This window comes from Pieris rapae, chromosome 16 (genome assembly GCF_905147795.1).
Source record: "Pieris rapae chromosome 16, ilPieRapa1.1, whole genome shotgun sequence".
Taxonomy (NCBI): domain Eukaryota; kingdom Metazoa; phylum Arthropoda; class Insecta; order Lepidoptera; family Pieridae; genus Pieris; species Pieris rapae.
In genome coordinates, this window is record NC_059524.1 from 3,420,075 (window position 1) to 3,443,976 (window position 23,902).

Sequence of the window (23,902 nt, forward strand, 5' to 3'; positions counted from 1 at the left end):
TTACAGAGTTGCCTACATAATGACAAAATAATCCTTAAACGTTTTCGTCTTTTCCTGTTAAGATATCAATCGTGCTAATGGTTAAATGTCGTAGCATACCACTGAATGAAACAAACTAAACCACCACAGAAATCCACTAGCCACTAAAACCAAAATTCGCCCGCTAAAACGTATGTCTACACCACCAGATCTAGTGGAATAACCACTAAGTTGGCAACACTGCTTCTGACTGATAATTGATATTTTTTTTACTTTATGAATTTGTAACAGACCTAAGACATAACTTTGGAAAATGTTGAGTACTTTGGAGTTGCAACACTTTATTTCACTAAATTTCGTTCACTTCATTTAAATTGTATTTTTTACGTATTATTAAATAGGTTTTTAGGATCAGCAATGCAATACTAGAATATAATAATTGAAGCGTAGTCAATTAAAAGTGCAAAAGATTACATATTATGTTTATTTATATTTCGACGAGCTTCCCAATGGGAGGTACTATTCCTATAGGGGTGGCTTTTTTCAATAATATTTTTCCCTAAAAACTTAAACTAACAACTTATCACCTCCTAATGGAAATACCTCGATTTTCCAATAAGTATTTGTAATTTTCAGAGATATAATATCTTCGGTTTATTACACGTATTGTATAAGATTATTGCCATGTGGTATATTTTAGTATACTCTGTGGTATTGGTATGGTATTTCTTGGCTGTAGATAGATGTCTGTTTACAAATTAATATTTAAGGTTAGGAAGTTCCATCCTTAAACTCATTTGGCTATTTTGCAATAAGTAAGTTATAAATTACAACTTATTATTTTAAGGAAATTACTAAAAATATAATGTCAATACTCGTCCCATTTTATCATTTGATTTGATTATTTCTTAAATATTGTATATATAATTATATTTCAAACAAATTTATTAAATTATAAGGTGGGATTATTACATATTTATTCACGTATAACAAATAACTGTTATATAAATCAAATGTTCTATTTTTTCAACAATCCTGATGACTAGTATGGCAAAAATTGTATTATAAATTTGTAGCGCAATATTTAATCAAAAATAATTTTAGTTTCAAGGTTGAAATAAGATAAAAATTGTTAAAATGTGAGTCTGCGATTTGTGCTTTATTGCGGTTATTGATAATTTCTCTGATATTAACAAAATTGTTTTAAGATCTTTAAAATTACATATATATTTCAATGCCTCTTCGAAGACTTATGTGTAATGGAATGAAGGCGTATAAATTAGCACTGAAAAAAGCATTTACGGCCAAGAATTTATTCTACACAAATGTCATAATTTCTATATGCCTCTCTACCACTGGTGATTTCTTAGAACAAAATTTTGAATTGTATGTTAAGGAAATTGAGAAATATGATTACGGTCGTACAGTTCAAATGGCTGTGTCTGGTATGACAACTGGTATAATTTGTCATAACTGGTACATTTTTCTAGATAAAGTACTAATAGGTCGCACATTTCAAATGGTTATTAAGAAGCTGCTTTTAGACCAGTTTATTTGCTCCCCAATTGTGATTATGTCATTTTTTGCTACTGTTGCTATTTTTGAAGACAATCCATTAGAAAGCTTCACAGATGAAGTCAGAGAAAAATTCTGGATTCTATATAAAGCAGAGTGGTATGTGTGGCCACCAGCACAGATAATAAATTTCTACTTTTTACCTACTAGATATAGAGTTTTGTATGATAACACGATTTCATTGGGATATGATGTCTATACATCCCATATAAAACATTATAAATCAAAGAAATATTCTAAGGATGATAGCAATGAAAAGACAGAGAGATGAATTCAATGATAAAATATGTTTGATTGTAATGATATATTGTGCTAATAAATTTTTTATAATAAACTTGTGTTTGCTTTCAGGTATCTATATTTTTTAATTTTTTTTTCAGGCATTAAATAATGCAAGCAATAGCTGTCACATGGAGAAAACTTTCTACAAATGCACGGTCCGCTAGCTCAATCACTAATCTAAAAAAATTAGGAAAAACGGCATTTAGTAATAAATACTTGCTTTATACTAATGTGACAATATCTGTAAGCTTATCAGCTGTTGGTGATCTACTGGAACAGACATATGAATTGTACACTAAAGATATGGAAAAGTATGATTTTAAACGGACTATGCATATGGGTTTTTCTGGCGCAGCAGTGGGGGTACTTTGTCATCACTGGTATAAAGTGCTTGATAGGTTTATTATCGGCAAAACAACTGATATGGTTATTAAAAAACTACTTTTAGATCAATTAATTTTCTCTCCAGTAATGATTGTTACTTTTTTTGGTAGTTTAGCATTATTAGAAGACGATCCGGTGGATAATTTTAAGGAGGAAGTGAGACAGAAATTTGTTACTTTGTATAAAGCTGAATGGATGGTATGGCCTCCTGCTCAAATCATTAATTTTTATTTTTTACCCACTAGATTTAGGGTTTTATATGACAATACAATATCATTAGGATATGATGTTTATACCTCACAAGTGAAACACAATAAGAACAATTTGAGAAATGCAGAACGTAAATCAGTTTGATATAGGTTAATTCCAATAGATAGTAAATTGTTTTTTAATTACTGTACCATCAGATTATTATTGTTCATAATTGTTTAATGTAAATATTAATTAGTAAGAGATAAACTCGAGCTGTGATTGTACTCATAAATAATTTATTTTTACAAACATTGTTACCAAGTTGTAAATGTCGAAAATTGTTACATATCAATAAATGCAGTAATGAATTGTTATGCAGTAATTTTAATTTGGTGTCAAAAATGGTTCCTCCATATTAGAATCTCCTTTGCTTCTTCTTAAATTGTGTAAAACATTGCGTACGATAGAGTCCTCATAGATTTTGTCAGGCCATGATTCAGATCGTCTATTTAAGCTGGCTTCTTCTAGCGTAGGCATTCGACTTGTTCTTGGAGTACCAAAATGTGATCTATAAGATCTCCTATTCTTCTGGAGGCCTAGTAAAGACGTCAATAGTTTATCAAGTGTCGCAATATCATTTATATTGGTGTCTTTGTTAATATTTTTATGAGACATTCCATTTGAAATTGTACTTGATCTTATCGATGTAGGAGTTCTCGCTTGAAGACCAATTGTTCGGAAAACCTGTAAAATATAGATTTTAATATTGTCAGATCAAACATTCATATTTAGTCCAGTTGAGTTTCATCATCGGACTGCGAGGCAGAATACGAAATTCCACCCGTATCACCTCGACGTCCGCCGTTCCACAACTGAGCGTTTTTCAAAGCAGTTTTTGCCGCGCACCAGCACTTTGTGGAACCAGCTGCCGACTGAAGTATTTCCGAACTAATTCAACTTAGGGTCCTAGAAAAGAGCGTACTAATTCTTAAAATGCCGGCAACGCACTCGCGAGCCCTCTGGCATTGAGAGTGTCCATGGGCGGCGGTATCACTTAACATCAGGTGAGCCTCCTGCCCGTTTGCACCCTGTTCTATTAAAAAAAATGTGGAGTTGAATACGAGTTCCCAACCATTCCCATTCTTACCGCGCGTGTGTGATAATTTAATAACGGTGTACATTGTTAAACTAATTTTGTACGCTAGTTTTTAATGTTAACGTTTAATGAAACTGGTTATCCTGGTAGATACTAATCTACCAGGATAATAACCAGTTTATAGAGATAACTAGACGATAATTTTGATCCATAACAACCATTATATGATTATTCTACAGTTGTAAAGAAGTCTACAAGCGTGTTTACTCCTTGTGACCAAATCATAATAAAAATTGACACTTAAATAAAAAACATATGTGCAATTCACACATGGTAGAAGTGAAACCTTCAAAAACATTTTTTTTATTATTAATCATATATAAATTAATCATTTTCCATTATCTAAATGTGTGTGTTCTTTTAAAACAGTATATTTTAATGATAAATTTTAATTTATAAGTTTAATATAAATTTTTAATTTGGGAAAAACTAAAACATCGAAAGTTTGAAATTCGATCAAATGAAAAAGCGGCAGTAAAGAGAGGCTGTATAATGCCTGCTATCTCATTTTCTCCCACGTTAAATCATATGATGAATTGATGTTTCTGTCTCTCTTTACCGCTGCATCCGGTTTGAAATCACGACGATTCGAAAGAAGTTTATCTATCTCATTTTCTCCCACGTTAAATCATATGAATTAATGTTTCTGTCTCTTTTTACTGTCGCTTTTTCGTTGCATCCGGTTTGAAATCACAACGATTCTAAAGAAGTTTCACTTCAAAAATAGAACAAGCGACTTCTAAATAAATCTTAATACCTCGTCTGCATTGTGACTTTGATAGCTCATACGTTTCACTTTACGGTAGGTTTCATCATCAAGCGCCTCTTGTACTGCAGCTTCTAACTTATCCCTCATTGCCTCGTCATCTTGATTAAGGTCCTCTAAGACTAATCTGAAATGAATGAAAACCAAATGCGAAATTGGCGTTAATAGACCCGAGTCGAGCCGTATTTTAAGCCCCTACATATGAATCGTATAATCTAGCTGTCTCCGCGAACATCGTTTCTCCTTCGTTTCACAAAATAAATTTAATTTATACTTTAGCCTCAATAACACGTGGTAATCATGATATTGAATTGTAGCTTTTTTGACACGTTTGTCGGTTTACCAAAGCAGTGCCATCTATTAATTACTTACTCAATCCAGTCGAAAAGTATCGACATTTGTTAGAATCTTTTGGAGTTAAAAAATAATTGTGACTGTCAATTAATTATAGACAAATAATTTGCAATAAAATAAAATTGCGACTATAATTAAAGATCTAAGCTATCCTATCTCTTAAGTTGGACCAGACTGCTCACTGTGTGCCAATTTTATTTAAAATCGGTTAAGTAGTTTAGGTGTCCATCGCGGACAAACATCGTGACAGGAGATTTATATATATGAAAAGTAAAAAAAATATTATAGCAATTTCCACGAATTCTGCTTCCCGTTTCATTGTCATCACTTTTAGGGCAAGTCTAGATCCTAATTGCTTTTTTAACGACTTGCGGGAGTATCACTATACTGCGGCGGTTGCGAGTTATAGTCGGCGGCGAAAGGATTTCAAGTATTACTGCAATATACAACTTTATTTAATTATGTGTGAAACAATAATTACTCACTCGGCCATATCATCGTCAGAACCGTAATTTCTGTTAGCTTCACGTGCTATTTTGATGTCTTGTTCCCAAAAACGTCGTAAATCTGGTGTCGACGTGTAAGGGGCGGCGACCTCTTTTATTTTCAAAAATATAATAGCAGTTATAAATATGCAAATAACATTTACTATGGTCAGACAGCAACTTACAATTCCTGAAAAAATATTTTTCCGGAACATATAAGTACAATTTTAAAATCTAATTTCTATGTACAAAATTATTGTGAATGTAGAGTTTTGAATTTTATTTCATTTGCTATGGAGTGTACATGAGATTTTTATTAATGAATAAGTGAGAAAGTTATTACCATTACAAATATCTTTACAACCTATTTACCATTACAAATATCTTTACAAACCTTTGGCGCCCCAAAAGCTAAATCTAGGTCATCCAGGGTAAATGAGTTGAACAAATATGTGGGAGCATTGACAGATAACTGAGGCCCAAAAATTTGCTTATTTTTAGAATATTATAGTATTTAAGTAGTAAATTAATTATTAAAGTACTAAATAAAATGTCCTTACCATTAACAGCAAACTCAATCGGCAAATAACTGTGGTACAGTGGTTCGTAAGTGGAATTTCCCGTATACGATTCCCCTTTTAAATGTGGTATTTTGACATCAGGGTATAAAAGCCAAATGCACGCTAGGGCCCAGAATAATCCCTAAAACATTTACTTTTTACTCAGGATCAGTAATTGAAAAAAAATAATCATGCAAAAATATGTATGTTTGACTATCTTAACTTCCTTTATTTTTTAGTACTAGTTTTACGAATTATTTTGCATACACAAACGGGACGTATACATATTCATAAAATATAAGTTATTGTTATATAATATTACTAGCTACCCACGCGAACTTCTGAAATGAAAGTTTCTCTATAATGCCTAGTCTGGCTATTAGTAGGATATGATATTATTATGACTACACACCAACATCGAACATTTTGCTACTCTACCCTAGTGACAAACTTTAAAGTCCTTAACTATCACATAAAAAATAGGGGTTAATTGTAGAGGGTGAATAAATTAAGGGTTGTATGTCTTTTTATATGTTGTATCATACGAAAATAAAAACAAAACATTTCATCAAAAATAAAAAAATAAGAAGTGGATGCCTCATATCGCTTAGGGGTATAAAATAGATAGTAGCCGATTCTCAGATCTACTGAATATGTATATAAAATTTGATAAAAATCGGGCAAGCCGTTTCGGAGGAGTATGGTAACTAACATCTTGACATCTCAAGTAATTATACTAATGAAATATTACGGCTTTCGTGAGCGATGCACAATCATTATTTAGTAAGCAAGATGTAGAAATTGTATATAGGAACCGATTTCTAAATGATTGATTTTATCATAAAATCTTAATACACTTAAAACCATCCATGTTATAGATCAAATCCTCATCGTTTATAATTGTTGAAAATAATTGATACTTTTATTAATTAAATAAAATTGTCTATTTAAAGAAGATCAGTGTAATGTGTTACAGCTGTAGAAATGTAGACAATATTGGGACTCACGAAATTTTGGTTGTATTTAAAAAAAAATATAATTATAAATACATACACAATTAACAACTGGTGGTAGAAGCGAAGCAGATATTGCAATACCGATGAGCGGACCCGCGCTTCCTTGAAGGAGTGCCAAAGCCACTCCTGTGCCAGAGGTCAATGCCCACAGTACTCCCATCCATAAGGATCGCACATTACCCCTGAAGTATTATAAATATTCGGAAATTATTTCTTGTAGACACAACTTCTATTGTTTTTAATATTTGCGTTGCTACATTTTTTATATATAATATGTGCAAACGAGCCTGCAGGACGCCCGAAAAGGGCATTCATCGCAGCCGCAGACATCCATTTTTAGTGGGTGCGTTGCTGGCCTTTGAGTGAGGAGTACTAATATGCAAAAAATGTTTTTATTTTTATAGAACAGGGGGCAAGCGGGCAGGAGGCTCACCTGATGTTGAGTGATACCGCCGCCCATGGACACTCTCAATGCCAGAGGGCTCGCGTGTGCGTTGCCGGCCTTTTAAGAATTGGTACGCTCTTTTCTTGAAGGACCCTAAGTCGAAATGCTTTCTCTCGTTATGAAATCTCTTACCTTGCTTTCATCTCTTCCGTCGGCCAATCACCATATCCCCAAGGCATTGCAGTAGTTCCCAGAATAAGTCCAAATATGAAGCCAAATAGTAGAGAAACCAACATCCCCATAATAAGACTCTCAAAACCACTTCTCACAAGGCTTCTATCAGCTATTATTGTGCCAAATGTTATGGACATCACGGGGCCCATTAGTGGTGACACTAACATGGCCGCTACTATATTTGATGCGTTGTTTTCGACCAGACCAAGCGCAGCCAGGGAACTGTTGGAATAAAAGAATATATGTCGCAGCCAACTAGCTTAATCAGCCGTTCAATTAACAACCTGAAAGGTATACAGACGTAGTGGTTGTTACAGTATTTAATCAACTGGCTGGGTAATGCTAAGGTCATTTGTACGACAAAGTGCTTCTAGAATATGTATATGCAACTAGTGACACTTATCGATCCAAGTCATTTGCCTAGTTATTTAATCAACTGGCTGAATGTCTTGATGAATAGAACGTGTTGTTCGTAATAATAAAGAAAATATTAGAATTAGAATTAATTTATTTATTAATCTGTGTCCTGAACCGTAATTAAGTATTTATTCAGTATACGTTAGCAACTGAGCTACAGAGACGAATAAACTGATTATTATGATGATGATAAGTTAATAAACCAATCCACCATCGCGGTCACATTAACTTAAAAATTATATTTATGTAATTTGTGATATTGGTTAAATTATAATAGAAGTTATTTTTACTTACTCAGCCGTGATGATTAAGGTAAGATAATCAAAAGACAATTCCCCGCCCCCTCGTACGCCGTCAACAACTTGCTTCACTGTTAACTTTGATCGAATCGACTCGACAAATTGTCGCCAACGTCTCGCATCTTCATTTTTATTACTACGAACACATCATCTTTACAATTCACACAAAGACTAATATTTAATTATAAAGTCAGCTATGATTAGCTTTAAGCTATGAAAAATAAAATCATTAGCATACGCCTGGATCTAATCTTTATGATTATTTGAACTTCTATATAACGTTCAGAAAGTTTATTTTAGTGGTAAAAAAAGAGAGTAAAAAGCTAAAGAACTTATAATTGTTTGGAGGAATTCTGCTTATTTTACAAAGTTAGGCCATGAAATCATTTTACGTATAGAAAGAGTAACGTACTTACATTATCGCCTCTTCGTCGAGTTTACATTCGAAGGACGAATGTACAACATTGCAGGGTAGGACGCTGTAATTTTTTACCAAAAAAATAAATGTGAATTCTCTGAAGTTCAATAATGAATAATGCGTCGACTTCGCAGACAAAATATCTAGATCTATTATTCAAGTTCTTGGTTCGCTCGGGATGTAACTAATTAATGCACACAACAGCAGCGAGTTATTGTTTTGGATATTTTTAGACAATACAACATAAAAATGTTACCTAACAATAGATTTGCAGCAAACTCCAATACCGAGCTGTGTGAGGCAGTGAAGCATAGTCTCACATTTGTCTCCAGTAGAAAGTGGAAACATTACTTCGAAATAATTGCCCGTTTTGTCGCTAATCCACACTACATGCTCCACTTCCAGCTTCTTTAATAGTTCTTGCAAAATCTGATAAAAGCAAAATGCATTCTAAGCATTCCTTTATAAATATAATGTTAAGTAATCAGACTTATATTAAGGTTTCAGATTCCTTAAGGAATATAAACATGAGTTTTATATATACCTACTCAATTTTACATAAGCTCACGTATGTTGTAAAGCACTTCAAACTTCAGTCAAATAAAATTCTATTGGATATATTATATCTATCTAATTTAAAAGTGATAAAAATTTGTAGCGAATTAGGTATAAGTGTTTCTTAGTATTATTTTGACAGTTGATATGTACATATTGTAATGTGCATATTACCGATATCTAGTCGTCAGTGATTAGACTAGTGGAACACAATTAAGTCACAAAAATTATTGATTTAATATAAAATAAATCAAGCATTTAAAGCCAATTATAAATTTTAATATAGTATTAGATAATCCATAACATATTGTGTTATATATAATACATACATAATTTTATACACAAATATTTTGGGCAGACTATATATACACTGGATAGGACTAATTTTACTACCACTCTGTGGAGAGTTTATGTTTATTTTATTAAGTTTTTTAAATTAAAAATATTACGTACATTTTCCATAGATATTAGCTCATCATTTTCGCTTATCTTCTCTAATCTATGATTATATCCATCGTAAACCCGTTGAGTCAAATGTATTGGTATACTTTTAGCCTTCTTATTCCGTAATTCAACTTCTAACTTGCATTTTGGGTCATCAACACAAATTAGGTTCCTTGGCTTACCATACTTAAGTAGATACTCAAAATTACTAGACGGAATGCACACAACAAATATTACACCAGGCATTTCGAATAGTAAACGAATACTCAATGTCTTGAATATAAATATGTCGAGTTAATTTAATTATTATGTTATTATCGTTCAAGTATTACTTTAGCGAAGTTCTTGTTAATTAGGTATGAGGAAGATGTCTGAACACCTGTGACCTAACCTTGTTATGTCTGTCACTACTAACAGCTAGATCAAGGGTAGGTAAAGCACTCCATTAAATACCTGATTTACACTTTATGCCTTTGCGCACCACACTTGTCAGGAGAATATTCCATTACTACTCGGACTTCATTTCGACCGTAAACAACAGAATGAACAACTATGGCTCATACGCGCTTATGTGAAGATCAGTGGCGGATTTACCAGCAGGCTGAGTAGGCTGGATAGGGCGGCAGATTTTTGGGGAGGAAAATTTAGGATTTTTTTTGCTATTACAGAAATCTAAAATATTTCTGCATGACGGTTTTCTAATATTTTACAGATAGAAGTCTGTAACAAACCCAATCACAAAAATTATTTTATGTGAATTTTTAGAAAAATTGTTGTATAAAAATATTATAGGATATGACAATGGTAAAGGCAAGGGCGGAAATATCTTCACAGCCTATATATACCTTGAAAATTTGATAATCCGCCACTGGTTAATATTGTTAAGATTTTTTTTTAATAATAATTTAATTTGTAGCGAATTAGGTATATAGTGTTTTTTAGTATAATTTTGACAGTTTATATGTATTGTAACGTGCATATTACCGATATCTAGTCGTCAGTGATTAGACTAGTGGAACCACAATTAAGTCATAAAAATTCTTGATTTAATATAAAATAAATCAAGCATTTAAAGCCAATTATAAAGTTTGATATAGTATGAGGTATTCCATAACATATGTGTTTTTTTATAGAACAAACGGCAAACGGGCAGGAGGCTCATCTGATGTTAAGTGATACCGCCGCCTATAGACACTCTCAATTTAATAAAGAAATATGTAGTATTTAATACAATAAATATTAAACAGTGGCATTTAGTTATTTCTCACTTTTACAAGCGATTCCAATTACAACTCCATTTTCAATATTGAATATAAATATCTATCTGTAAGATCGCTTAGTGGAAAGAACGCGTACTAATGGAAGGAAAACAATAAAAAAATCTTCATCTATCCCGTTTCCTTTAGGGCGTGTAGGGGAAGGCAAATTTCTGTGTCTGTTTTATTAATCTTAAGTAAATTCTTCTAAACAATTCTGAAAAAATAGTTTGCCAGGAATCGAAACCGTGTTAGGTACGTTTTGGGAAGTTGTTAGAATATAAATATTATAATGAAAATGTACAGTACAAGTGACCTACTAACTGTAATGGGAGTTCTAATTTCTTGGGTAAAACACGAGAAGACTAGTATCGTAATTGGATTTGTTTAGAGTGTAGGGCATCACGCTAGCTGTATCGGTGTTGTGACCCAATTCCTAAACTCAGTTTAATATTTTAGCTATTAAATTGATTGGGTTAAAATGACCCATTACTCTGTCATGCTCATATGTAAAGATTTATATAAATTTAAGTAAACAAAATAATATAAACTAGATTTATATAGTAGTAAATTATGACAATTATAAGTAAGTGTATTTTGACTTGCATGCGTATGTTAAATGAGTTTAGTATATTTGAGTAAGTAGTTAGTGGTTAGAAATTGTGGTCTCAACACTGAGATCAAGTGTAAAATTGCCTATTTATACACAGGTCGACTGTATCGTTAGCCCAAATGGTTTACATGGCTAAAGAAAAAGTATCAATGAAACAGATGCAGAAATATTCATAAAAGTTTAATTCGTACACAGTGTATACAAAAATAAAATACGTTTATTTTGGAACATAAGATCATCATGGTATCACTTATTTCACGCCATTAAATTCGAACCTGTTGGCATCCCTACTCATCGGCAAAGAAGACAGAAGGTGTAGGCCGAGAGAAAAAGCCGGCGTAAAAAACTCTCAGTACTCTATTTAATAAAAGCAAATCATCAAACAATTCTATATTTTAAAATATCCGCCAATAATATCTCTAAACAATGTTTAATATTTACTTTACAGCGCTCGTTCTCTGTAATATTCTTATTAATTTTGCAGTACAATGCAGCTTTAACAAACACCGAGAAAAATCTTCTAAAATAATTGCGAGAAGTTCTCAACTGCATTTCGTGTTACATTCATAAAACAACTGCAGTCGGTCGCTGTACTTTTGTTTGTCTTGTAATATATGTACCTATCTAGTTAATATGTATATGTTCCCTTATTATTTTATGTTGCTGATTTTAATGAGCAATAATACAACTTTATTGCAACGGAATATTATTTAAGCTATTATTAGAAATAATAATTTTTAATTATTCGTACTAGACCATACTGGTAATTTTCTTTCTACAGGTAGAAAAAAAATCAAAATCAAAATCAATAAGTGAAGCAGGAGCAGGAAAATATGTTAGTCTACGAAGGTAAGATGAGTCTCTAGTTATGACAGGAAGTGACATTTGAGCTGAGAAAATAGGAGTTATCTTTAACAATACAGTAGTTTTTCAACCGCAACGTTTATATAATCTTACGAACTATATATTTTTATGAATTTATATAGCTATTCAATCCCAAGCTTACAAGTGTATGGGAATTAAAATATCAGCAGTCTTTAAGTTCTTCATGTTAAAACTAAATCCAAGTGCTAGTCAAACATTTTTTCTAGCGGGTTACAGTTCATGCTTTGAGAACAATCTCGTGATAAAAAACAGTATCAAAGTCACAAATTAGATTATTGTGACTTTAATCACATTTATTGTATCACTGAAAATGTTTAAAAACATGAAAAATTGTCGTAGTGAAGGAGTATCCTGCTTCGAGGGCTGTGTTGTCGATTTTTTTCTAAGACAACAGGCAAACAGCGATTGACATACCAGTCTGCAATATCAACTTGACTCATCACTGCCTAAGCTTGCCCGTATCTGTTGATAGGTCACAATCTCTTATCTTCCTCAATCATTCATTATGCACAGCACTAATGTTATCTGCAGTAGTCGGTGTTGAAGGACGTCCCGCAGATAATCATTCATATTGCTAAGTCCACGGTTAAACTCGTTAAACTAATTGTGGCGCGAGATGGGGCTTCATTAAAAAATGCTAATCACAGCCTATCATAGCTTTGTTGGTGAGCAAGCCCACTACGAAAGTCATAATAAATCATCGACGAATGCGAAATACTAGATTAGTTCTAAAATTGAAATTCAAAAAAGTTCATTAGCAATGTTCAGTGTTCAGTTCAGTTCAAACATTTTCAGTCCACATCCTATGCTCATACAATCTAAACACTTTCCCAACAATATCTAGTTATTTTTTTGTTTGTGTTCTTTAAAGATCTTGAAGAAAGCTTGTGGAAATTTCCTTGACATCCCGATATAACGTTTGTGCGTCATTAAATATACGTAGGTACATAAAAGGTAATATCTAAAATAAGAAATATTGCAATAACGTGACGTCTGAGGACTATTATTTCTTTAGCGAACTTTGACATTTTATAGTTATTGAGATTTGTCTGGATCTTGACAATGAAAAATGTTTGCATATAAAATGTGCGTATAAAACCAATAAGTTTTCATTCATCAGATTTAGTTCATTTTTGGTTTGGTTTTATAATTTTTTGTTAGGCATTACTCGGATATCACACTGGCCTGAATGAATACAATTGCTTAAAAATAAAATGTTGTGATCGTAATATCGATTTTTCTGCTGCCCAATATTATATCCATGAAAACTCACGAATGGGGCGTTAATTTGTATTACGAAGCCAAAACACGATACAACATCATAAAGTCTATTCTTAGATGTAAAATAAACTTGCATTAGAATCTTCACGTGTATAATGTATTCAGTTGGATGAGCGGTAACAAAAACAGCCGGCGCGCAGCCGTGTTCCGTTGCCCTAGCGTAGGGCGGCCGCCCAGTCGCGGCTCTATCGGCCGCCGGCGCGAACACGCTTCCAACGCGCGATCGATACCTTTAAACCCCTACACCTTCAAATTAATACAAAAAACAACATTACAATAACAGTGATAATTAACACATGTTAACCTAAAGTGAGTTGGTTTTATTTGCGATGCTGAAACTAATATCGACGGCTACTGTATAACACCTGATCGGTATATTACAATCTATTTATTATTTAGTATTTCATATCGTGTAAAATGTACTCCGTTGTGTGATGTATAAACGAGATATCCACCAAAGAGTTTTGTGTTACGTAAATGTTACCGCGACAGACATTTAGAAATCGATAGATTATTAATTTTGCTTGCAGGGTCCAAATGCTGTGAAATAACGACAGATTTTAAATTTAGAATATATTTGTCCATAGATAAACAATCATTTAAAAACAATCTATTGTCTTAGACAAAACTAGAATAATCATAATAAGATATTTATTTAAACAAATAAAATAAATTATGTGTTATATAAGTCTATCCTTGTGACGTAATTTTCTTAAGAGGACGAAATTAATCAGAACCGTTAAGAGTACATTAATGACACAGTTTTTTTCTTAAACAATACTTGAAAAATGATTTGAAACATAGACAGCTGATCCTGCGGTACTTTTAACCTTGATATTGTAGGGTACAAGGTCTTTTTGGCTAGTACGTCTCGAGAGGTTTGCATTGTGAATCCTTTAAGACAGTAATTTCATTTTTACTCAAAATACGAATTCAACAAACACGGGCTCTTACTTCATTAAAGTACGTATTAATAACTAAATTTAGCTTTTGTAAGCACGTACAACGTGGGATTCATTTACGGGAATTGTGTTATAATTAAAGAAACCTAACCTGCAATAAAAGAACCTGGTTCTTTCTTCGCTCAACTAATAAGTATCGAAATACAGCGAAGAAATGCTGCCAGCATTAAAGGTACACAGGGACTATTTATAAAATTTTAATTATTACTAAAACAATACCTGAATACGCATATCTTTCAAAATGAATGAATAAAACATTAACAAAGAGCGCCCAGCATTACTAGATTCTTTAAATTATGGGTTAAACAAATACATTATTATTATTAAATCAAATGTTTGTTCAAATTGAACATTTAAGAACAATTTTAAATTTGAAGCTTTACGTGAAAATAATGTTTAAACAACTTTATTTCTCATTACAAACAATGTATTTTATTTACATGAAAAACTTAATATATGCGAGCGAGATACACGCCGCCATTAGCCGTCCCAATTTTAGTCTACTATGTTCACTTTAACATATATTTTTAATGCCTTTTTTAATTTGTGAAACGCACCAATATTGCGAATTTTAGATGTAATCGATTAAATAATTGCACACCCTCATACCTAATAGACTTTAGAATATAATTAAATAATTTTAGGCTAGCTATTCAAAGGCGGAACGCAGTATCTTCGGAACCTTGCCTAAAGGGACTATTTTTTATTTTTAAATATTAAATTTTAAGTTTAGTTATTAGGTATATTTTTATGTATTAAATAATAATTATTCCAGTACATATTAGGCACTTAATAACAGCGTTTTTTGACGTCGTTATAATTTGTAGATGTTGTTATGATTTTGACTGCATTATATTTGTTTTTCTATAATAATAATATTTTAAGTAAATTCTAACGCTGTGACAAAAACACATATGAGAGCTTTAGTTAAAAATGTGCAATGAGATTGATTTAGATTTCATGTTTTGTTTTTTTTTAAACTGATTTTTCGTATTTGACCTTCTTGGAATTATAAATTGTATGTTAGCATTCTCCAGTACACATTGACTTCTACGTCAAGAGGGAATAACAAATGGTCCGCTATTGGCATTTACTGCTCACTATTTACGGCATACCAACCTTCATGGTAGTTTTCCAATATTGTATGAACTTTGTCAATATTCAATTTGGACGTTTTGTGTTTTTTTTAATTGGAGAAACATCGTACGCTGCCGATAAAGAAAATTGTTTGCAAAAATCCCGGTTTTAACAGTTAAACCAACTAGCATTTACATAAAAATTATTTAATCATTATCTGAAAGCACAGAAAATGTTTTATTATAAATGAGTTATGTTAATGTCATGATTTTACGAGTATGAAGACCTACATAATACATACATTTAGGATAAGGTATGGAGAAAAGTGTTGGCCTAGTGGCTTCAGCCAGCGACTCTCGTCTCTGAGGTCGTAGGTTCGGCTGTACTCCAATGGAATTTCATTTTATGTGCCCATTAAACTTCCCTCAAACGAAGAACCGACTTGCATAAAACTCAAAAAGTCAACAGCTTGTGTCAGCCACATAAGGCTGATCATCTACTTGCCGAATAGATGGACAAATGATCATGAAACATGTTCAGAAAAGAAAACCTAAAAGTTAGCCCCACTGACTTTTAAATATATATTAATACAACTTATAAAACGGATATTAGTATAAAATATGTACGTACTGTGTTTCTAATGATATGGTTGTCCGTTTGGTGGCGCTTCACAGCTTGGTCACACTCAATTTGTCGATTTTCATAAACTCAGCAGACTATGGTCAGGTTTGACGTTGAGCGTCTTCCAATACAAATATAAAACTTACTCAACCGAAATTATCGCGTATTTTCAGGGTTCAAATTATTTAGATAGTCTCGCGTGTATTACAGCGTACACGGTTATACGTAATATTACATTATTTAGCATGACATCTGATAAAACAATTGAAGTCTAACAATTGCGTATAAACGATTTTAAATTTGTTCCAAACATGCTATACCAGTAATGATGTTATAAAATTTATAAAAACAACACGAATGTCTTGGAATGCAGCAATTTCTGTATTTTAACAAATTAGCCTAAACAGACAAGTAGGGCCGTGCTTTATGAGCCGTATTTTTTTGAAACAGTCGACTGAAACAATCCATTCGGCGGCAATACAATTAAATAAATTAAAGATGCGGCGGACAATATAATCGCTACTAAGCGATGCAGCCAATTTATTGACAAGGAAACCCGTTACTGGTGTCTAGGTCTACAGACCTACCCGTTCTCATAAAGGCTTCTAATTCGTAACACTTCAGAAATACCTGGAGTGGCAGTTGATTTCATGAAGTACATGAAAAAATATTTAAATGCACACAACTTCCATTAAATATTAGAGTATTTCTTTTTGAATATTGAATTATTTAAACCTTATAATAAATGTATAATTTACCATGTCTAATTATATTAAATATCAAAGTGTAACGAATTCTCTTCAATCTGCATTTCTATGGGTATTATATTTTTTATGGGTTATATTATTAAGCGCGTTGTCTACTCGAATATTGGACGTGGATGATATTTGAATAATGAGATTATAAAAGAACCTATTATGGCGGAAAATAATAGAGCCTCTATATTTCTATAAGAATATTAACAAGGTAATGCTCGTAATTTCTTTGCCTGAGTTTGTAATAATACAAAACAATTATCACTTCAGGAACAAAACTTGGAATTATATGTAAAATACGCGTCGTTATTTAACGGTAATATTTATATGTTTATTTTTCAAATGTAATGTCTCTCTAAGCAAAAATCTATGGCGTTACCACTATAAGTTTTGGCTTCAGATTTTTGTACTTGATAATTTTTAGACGATTAGTGTTCTATGTCTGAATACTGTCAAATGTTAGTGATGGAACAAGTATTCATTACGCATATATACGCATATATATGTATAGAAAAACCCACCGGTAATTAGCCAGAACCAAAAATTAGTAAGTTATTATACAGCTCGTGTGTAAAACACTAAATGTTTTTCATATTTAAAAACTTAAAAGAAATTGCCATCTTTCAAAGGCTTTGCCCTTGAAAGTTCTAAGTAACGACCTTCATAAACTGCTCATTCATCCCTCGATTTATGTTGAATAGCAATTGCCAAGCAAAATTAATATCACCACTGTATATGAATAGTAATATTTTAATAAATACAATTGTAATTAATATGGAATGTTTATTTAGTTAATACATTTCTGTGGTTGTTATACAGTTACAATGTCTGTTTAAATATCACAGACTAACAAAACAAACTATAAATTATGTCTATGGAACCTTTAGCTGGTAACACTTCGTGGCTGTACTGCGAGGTGAAACGATTGAAAAGTTCTATTTCTTGGGTGTCCGGTGGATTGCCTAATAAATGAGATTTTTCGCATTTCAATCTCATATCACAATCAAATAAAACGTTACAAAAAATGGTTTCATAGAAATATTTTATTTCAATTCATGTTCTAGAACACGAACGAACGAATGTAGAAATTTGAGGTACCAAAATAAATTCAAATTTTGGTATAAATAACACGAAAACTTCCATTCGGTGGAATTTCTTAATTTTATGTAAATATAAAATAAAAAATGAAGACAAATTTATTATACGAAACACTTCGTCTAAGTTGAGATAATAATAATAATAAAGTATAATAAATGACAGTTATGTCATTAGACAAAAGGACATTGACAAAGACTGTCGAATGACAATGGTCTATATAATTATATTGTATTACTTTATAGAATTGTTATATACCCCGCAAGTACAACTTCTTGATAACCATATTATCAGGCCCCAGGAAAGGCCATCTATCGTGATCAATATTTATATTTCAATTTTTTCATTTGATATATAGTTTATCTTTGTTTAACACTAATTGTTATATTAGAGACTTTCAGATTCATACAAATAAGTTATTCTTAGTAAAACACAACAGTTTAAACACCAGCTGTTCTGCTCAGTATGAGGTTCACTACGAGAGTTGTGCCTTTTACATGCATTTTAATGAAAAGTGAAACACGTGCACGAATGAAATCTTATTTTGGTTCGTTAAAATGAACGCTGTAAATGAAATATCTCCACGCGTTGGCGTTCCCATTGCGAAACGGAAACCTTGAGCAATGGCCGAGTTATGGAACGGTTTTTAACTTTTGTATGTAAATAAAACCATAAAATTGCATTAAAATTCTATTGAGTCATTATATACTGTACTATTCAAGAGAAGTTGTCAACACGTCTTAGATTCAAAAATAATATTTAATAATGTAAGTCAATCTCAACTCCATTTGAACACACAAAAATTTTCATCAAAATCTGTCCAGCCGTTTACGAGTTTAACTACGAACACACAGAAGATTATATACCAACTGTTTATTTTCTGTATAGATAAATAACCTAGATACCGACTGCAGCGCCATCTACCGAGCTGATTAGTGAATCATTCAGGGCTCCACCTAAAAATATACAAAACATGAATTAAAATCTTAAGTTTACAGTAGGTATAGTAGAATTATACATATAAAGATTACCGGCATAATATAGTTGATTCAATTAATATTGTTATTAAATAACCTAAACTACGTATATTTTCGTTCATGTTTCCAAGTACATGTCGTAATTGTAAACGTAAATGAAAAATATGTTGATGTACAGTTGACGATTAAACAATATAGGTATATGTTTTCGTTGGCTTTTATTTGGAATATTACGATGTCATGATATGGCCAACTATTTTATTGAAATTGAATCAACGAACCAATGCATTTGTACATTGATTACACGAGTACTATTTGGACGATGTGTGGTGCTTCACCTTTCCAAAAACGCTTATCCCAAATATAATATATATTTTATCATTTGATTTTTATGTTTTATGTGCATTCGTTTCTGCGTGAAGATAATAAATATACATTATTACTGTATTTATTTATTTATTGGTTGTATTATTGGAAAAAACTTTAAGTATGGTAAACATCATCGTATCGTAAAAAGTAGATTTAAATATAAAATATGAAACTTAAATAAAGGTATTTTTATGTAAGATGAGGCCAACGGGCAGGCACCTAATGCTAAGTGGTAACGTCCATGGACACTCAAATTGCCAGAAAGCTTGCAAGTGCGTTGCCGGCCTTTCAAGAATTGCTTGGGTACAAAAATTATTACCTGTTCGGTTTTATTACGTATTGTATATGAGTACATTGCCAAAAGATAAAATTATTATTATAATAATACGATATCGTAGTACCATTACGTGCGTCATATTTCAAAAAACATCTCGCATTTTTTAAATATTAATCTACAAAATTAAAAGTTACATAAAGATATTTTCATGGAAAAAGCCATTAAGAATGTATAGATATGACCAACAAATTGACATTTTGTTATCTAGTAATCGAAATTACTGGCTTTCGCTATCAAAAATGCATTTATTGAAAAATTGACTTTTTTGTTTACTTAAGGAAAAACCTTGAAGAATTAAACACACTTTTCACTAGTAATAAATTAAACATTGTTCCGAGTCGGGAATCCATTTTAGAGTTCAAAGTAGCTTTTGATTTATTCTCCTGGAATTTGTAACGTTTTATGTTATCTATTAACATAGTTATTGTATATCAAATTTGCTACCTCGTCTTTGCTGCTTGCATCTTGAAAAAAATAGCCAATGGCAATAGTTTTTAAGTAAATCTGTGGCCATACCGGCCTCAGGTTTGTGCATCTCTTTTATTATTATTAGTCAACCTTATAGCCACATAGGTGATCAGCCTCCTGTACCTGACATACGCCGTCGACTATTTTAGTCGAAGGAAAGTCGGTTTTCTCAGGATATTTTCCTTTACCGTTCGAACGAATGTTAATGACATAACATATAAAGATAGAAAGAAAGTCCATTGGTGTACAGCCGGGGATTGAACTTATAAACACAGGGATTAAAATCCCACGCAGTCTTTATATTAAACCAGATTTAGTCAATTAACTATAAAGTATTTTTTAATTATTATTTTGTTTCCCTTAAATATTACACAGCTGTATCATTTAGACGTTAACAACTTAAAAGAAGAAATTTCAATTCGATTCGTTTCATAAATTCTTACCCCAACAACAAATTAGTCTGATTGCTCTTTTAAACTAATGTAAAGTATGTACTCCTTCTCATCAGCGTTATTAGCATTTAACAGAAAGAGACGGCACTATATTGTAATTGTATTTAGAATGACTTATTTTGTATGAGTAACGGGAAATCTAATTACCTACCTATACAACAAAATACTATAGACTTATATTTTACAATATATTATATAACAAAATAATTACCTGTTTCATGTGGCAATCAAAGAACACTGCCATAATTAAAGTATATTTAAATAAATAATACTATTAGTAATAACAAAGTCTAATTAACTGTTAAAAGGATTATAAGGGCGTTGAAATGAGTTTTTATTTTCTTTTCCACCGTTGGTTGGTTTCACGAACGGCTTGGTTGGTTGAACAAGAGGCTTCGATTGTGCTGACTGACGTTACCAAGATTCGGCCCAATTGACGGGCGACCTATTTTTCAAATGTCTATATTGGTTTTGGTTCAGTTCATAGAATATATAAATAGGTATAAAAGGGTAATTTATTTTAAAATCTGCAAAAGCATGTCGTTAGAAGATTTTCTATGGCAGAATTTATTCTTGTTAGACGTATTTTAGCCGTAGGGACTTTCGTTCGTATTTTCATTTTTACTCGCCTTTGTTTGTTACAAACATTTACCCCTGGTACCATACAAACACAATTATGATACGAAATATAAAAGGCTGTTCTTATAAATGTTTAACTGCATGTTGCAAAGTTTAAATTCAGATGTAATTGATAAATATAGCGAATAATGAAGAACATATAAGTAACATACGAGAATAATTATACGGAAATGTACATGATTTAAATTAACTGTTATACCGTTTAAACCAAGAATGCTGATGTATTAAATACACAAATAAAGCGAATATTGAAGATCTTGCTTGTCAGATACAAGCAAAAATTAGTTAATTAATGTTAAAATGAACTTTTATACCGTTCAAACAGATATTAAATATTAATGTATAACTAATTTATATTTATTTATAATAAATATAACAGTCAATAAATTACATATTAATTTAATGCTCATTGAGCTTTGAGATATTTGTGGTGTAGAGCCTCTACACTCTCAACATTGATAACGCCTACGCCGTAGCAGTGGTTACAGTGACCTAAAACGACCCAAATACCTCGGAAACTGTTTTAGCGGATTTAACATCAAAATTAATAATTTCAAAGTTTAGAATGAATTTTATCAATAACTACTGGTACAGGTTTAGTATGGTTATAACAGATACAGATATCTTAAGACATAAAAAGGTTGTAGCGCCACAGTTTTTTTATAGTATGCTCATATAATTTAAACATTATTGACAAAATTCAATACAAATTGTTTGAACTGGAGCAAATCAATCCCAAGGATTAAGATCATTTAAGTATTCGTTACATTAAAGTCTTTATTAATTAATTTACTTTTATACGTCACTTTAATGAAGAAAAGTGACGTTTTCTCGGTAAACGCTGGTAAAGCTGTATTAAAATAGGTAAATTTTCCAAAAATATGTATTGCTTTTGAATTTTTTGATTGTATTTTTGTTATTCAAATGGGACATGAAACGTATAGAGTATATGTATAGAAAAAAACTTGTGAGAAATAAAATTGAAGCAGTAGTCAAAACTTTCAGAAATTATAAATTTCAAAGCGTTGAAGAAGAAAAGGGTAATAATCTATTAAACTTGGCCAATCTCAACTTAAAGGAGAAAGAATTCGGCCATTTCATCAACGGTGCGAAGAAAAAGGGCATTGACAGTCTACTGATAAAACAGTTTAGCAGACTGGCGAAATGAACCGTCCTTAAAATGGTATGGTGACATTTTATATGAAAACAATATCACTGAAAATTATGTTGAAGATAATGAACATGCTGCCTGTGTCTGTCTAGAACTTGATTGTGGAGTACTGCATACTTAATGAACACATTTTAAATACACCAATTTTTTTCTTACCAAGTTTGTTTCCTAAGGTAAAATTTTTTGTTCATTGATTATCAAAAGGTGACATTTTACAACTCGTGTACAAGGTGTCATATCATAAATACTTTATTAAATATTGGTTTTATTTAAACGTCTAGATAAATACTTTTATATACTTTAATATCTTGCAGCCAACTTATACATATATAGTTAACGAAATTCAATGATAATAATGAAATAATGCATAGATCTAGGTGATTTTTCATTTACTCAACTTATTTAAAAAACGTAAAGTGTAATTGTCACATTTAGTTTCGAAGCACCTCAATTTAAAGTTATAAAAACAAAAGTAGTGTTTCTATACTATACCTTCCTAATATCTTAGTTATAATTTGTTATGATTTGATTATCCAATCGTTTTTTTTAATGGCTTAGCAACCGCTGCGAAGCTAATTTCTTAAAAATCCACATTTACGTTAGTTAATTTTTATCTGTTATTATGCATGTTAGAATGAACATAGCTGACTAAAATTGTTACGGCTAATGGCGACGTGTATCTCGCTCGTATATAATATGTACATATTAATATTAAGTTTCTCATGGAAATAAAATATTTCTGTTTTGTAATGAGAAATAAAGTTCTTTAAACATTTATCTGTTATTAGCATTTGTTATGTAATAAATAAGATTTAGGCTTGAATACATCTTAAAATGACTCACCATCCTCATCTTACGTCATCGAGATAAATCCATACATTTGGTACTCGAGTGCCTATTACATACCATTTAAATAACGTTCTGGAGCGTTAACATCCTTGAGACGAGGACATTACGACGCCAGCTCCGTACATAGTCTAGGATTATATTAATAATCCATGTTCATTCGTTATTTATAGAGATAAATTGTTGAATATACGAGTAAAATATTTCATATCAAATGTTTGGAAGAAATGTATCTAGGCAGTTATAACTAAGATCCCGGCTTTTTGGCTTAGTGGCCACGAGTCTCATAGGTTCTATTTGCGCCGGAATTGTTATAGTTTAATTAACCCAAAAACCATATAAAGAGGGGTCGAGCAGCGTTGTCCTAGTGGATTTACCAAAGGATTTTCTTGCTACATGCGCATTTAACACTCTGGTACGGTGATAGCAAACATTGTGAGGCATGCCTTATACCAACAAATTTAAGTCGTGTTTCATGCATAGAAAGCTGACAATTTAAAAGCCTATTAGAAAAAAAACAATAATAACAAAAAAGATACAGAAATATGAAGACTAGACCTTAAAAGGTAAAGGTAAAACGTCACTGGTTTATGAAAC

The 23,902-nt window shown here is 31.7% G+C and overlaps 4 protein-coding genes across 12 annotated transcripts in view; 3 read left to right on the forward strand and 1 right to left on the reverse strand.

Moving 5' to 3' along the window:
• Positions 1-691: 691 nt before the first annotated feature.
• LOC110998097 (mpv17-like protein 2) lies at positions 692-2,786 on the forward strand. The gene is made up of 2 exons (XM_022266556.2): positions 692-794; positions 1,935-2,786. Exon 2 carries the CDS (start codon positions 1,945-1,947, stop codon positions 2,572-2,574), a length of 630 nt encoding a protein of 209 aa, XP_022122248.2. The 5' UTR covers positions 692-794; positions 1,935-1,944; the 3' UTR covers positions 2,575-2,786.
• On the forward strand, positions 983-1,903 carry LOC110998098 (mpv17-like protein 2). The gene has a single exon (XM_045631727.1). The coding sequence runs from the start codon at positions 1,214-1,216 to the stop codon at positions 1,823-1,825; it is 612 nt and encodes a 203-aa protein (XP_045487683.1). The 5' UTR covers positions 983-1,213; the 3' UTR covers positions 1,826-1,903.
• On the reverse strand, positions 2,780-9,936 carry LOC110998063. 2 transcript variants are annotated; one of them, XM_022266494.2, is made up of 10 exons: positions 9,511-9,936; positions 8,759-8,931; positions 8,501-8,563; positions 8,080-8,220; positions 7,327-7,590; positions 6,787-6,931; positions 5,734-5,875; positions 5,174-5,363; positions 4,326-4,461; positions 2,780-3,156 (listed from the first exon to the last, which is right to left on the reverse strand). In XM_022266494.2, exons 1-10 carry the CDS (start codon positions 9,745-9,747, stop codon positions 2,797-2,799), a joined length of 1,851 nt encoding a protein of 616 aa, XP_022122186.2. In that variant the 5' UTR covers positions 9,748-9,936; the 3' UTR covers positions 2,780-2,796. The 2 variants fall into 2 exon arrangements, with proteins under 2 accessions (XP_022122186.2, XP_045487682.1); XM_045631726.1 differs by lacking the exon at positions 9,511-9,936 and adding an exon at positions 9,051-9,113.
• A 3,761-nt stretch (positions 9,937-13,697) lies between these two features.
• LOC110998084 (sodium/hydrogen exchanger 3) overlaps positions 13,698-23,902 on the forward strand; it is a 31,516-nt gene continuing 21,311 nt past the window's right edge. For 6 of the 8 annotated variants that reach the window (XM_045631644.1, XM_022266528.2, XM_022266534.2 and 3 more), the window contains exon 1: positions 13,698-13,908. The gene's annotated coding sequence lies outside the window, so the exon portion shown is untranslated. The remainder of the gene's footprint in view (positions 13,909-23,902) is intronic. The other 2 variants (XM_022266535.2, XM_022266529.2) reach the window with 2 other exon arrangements.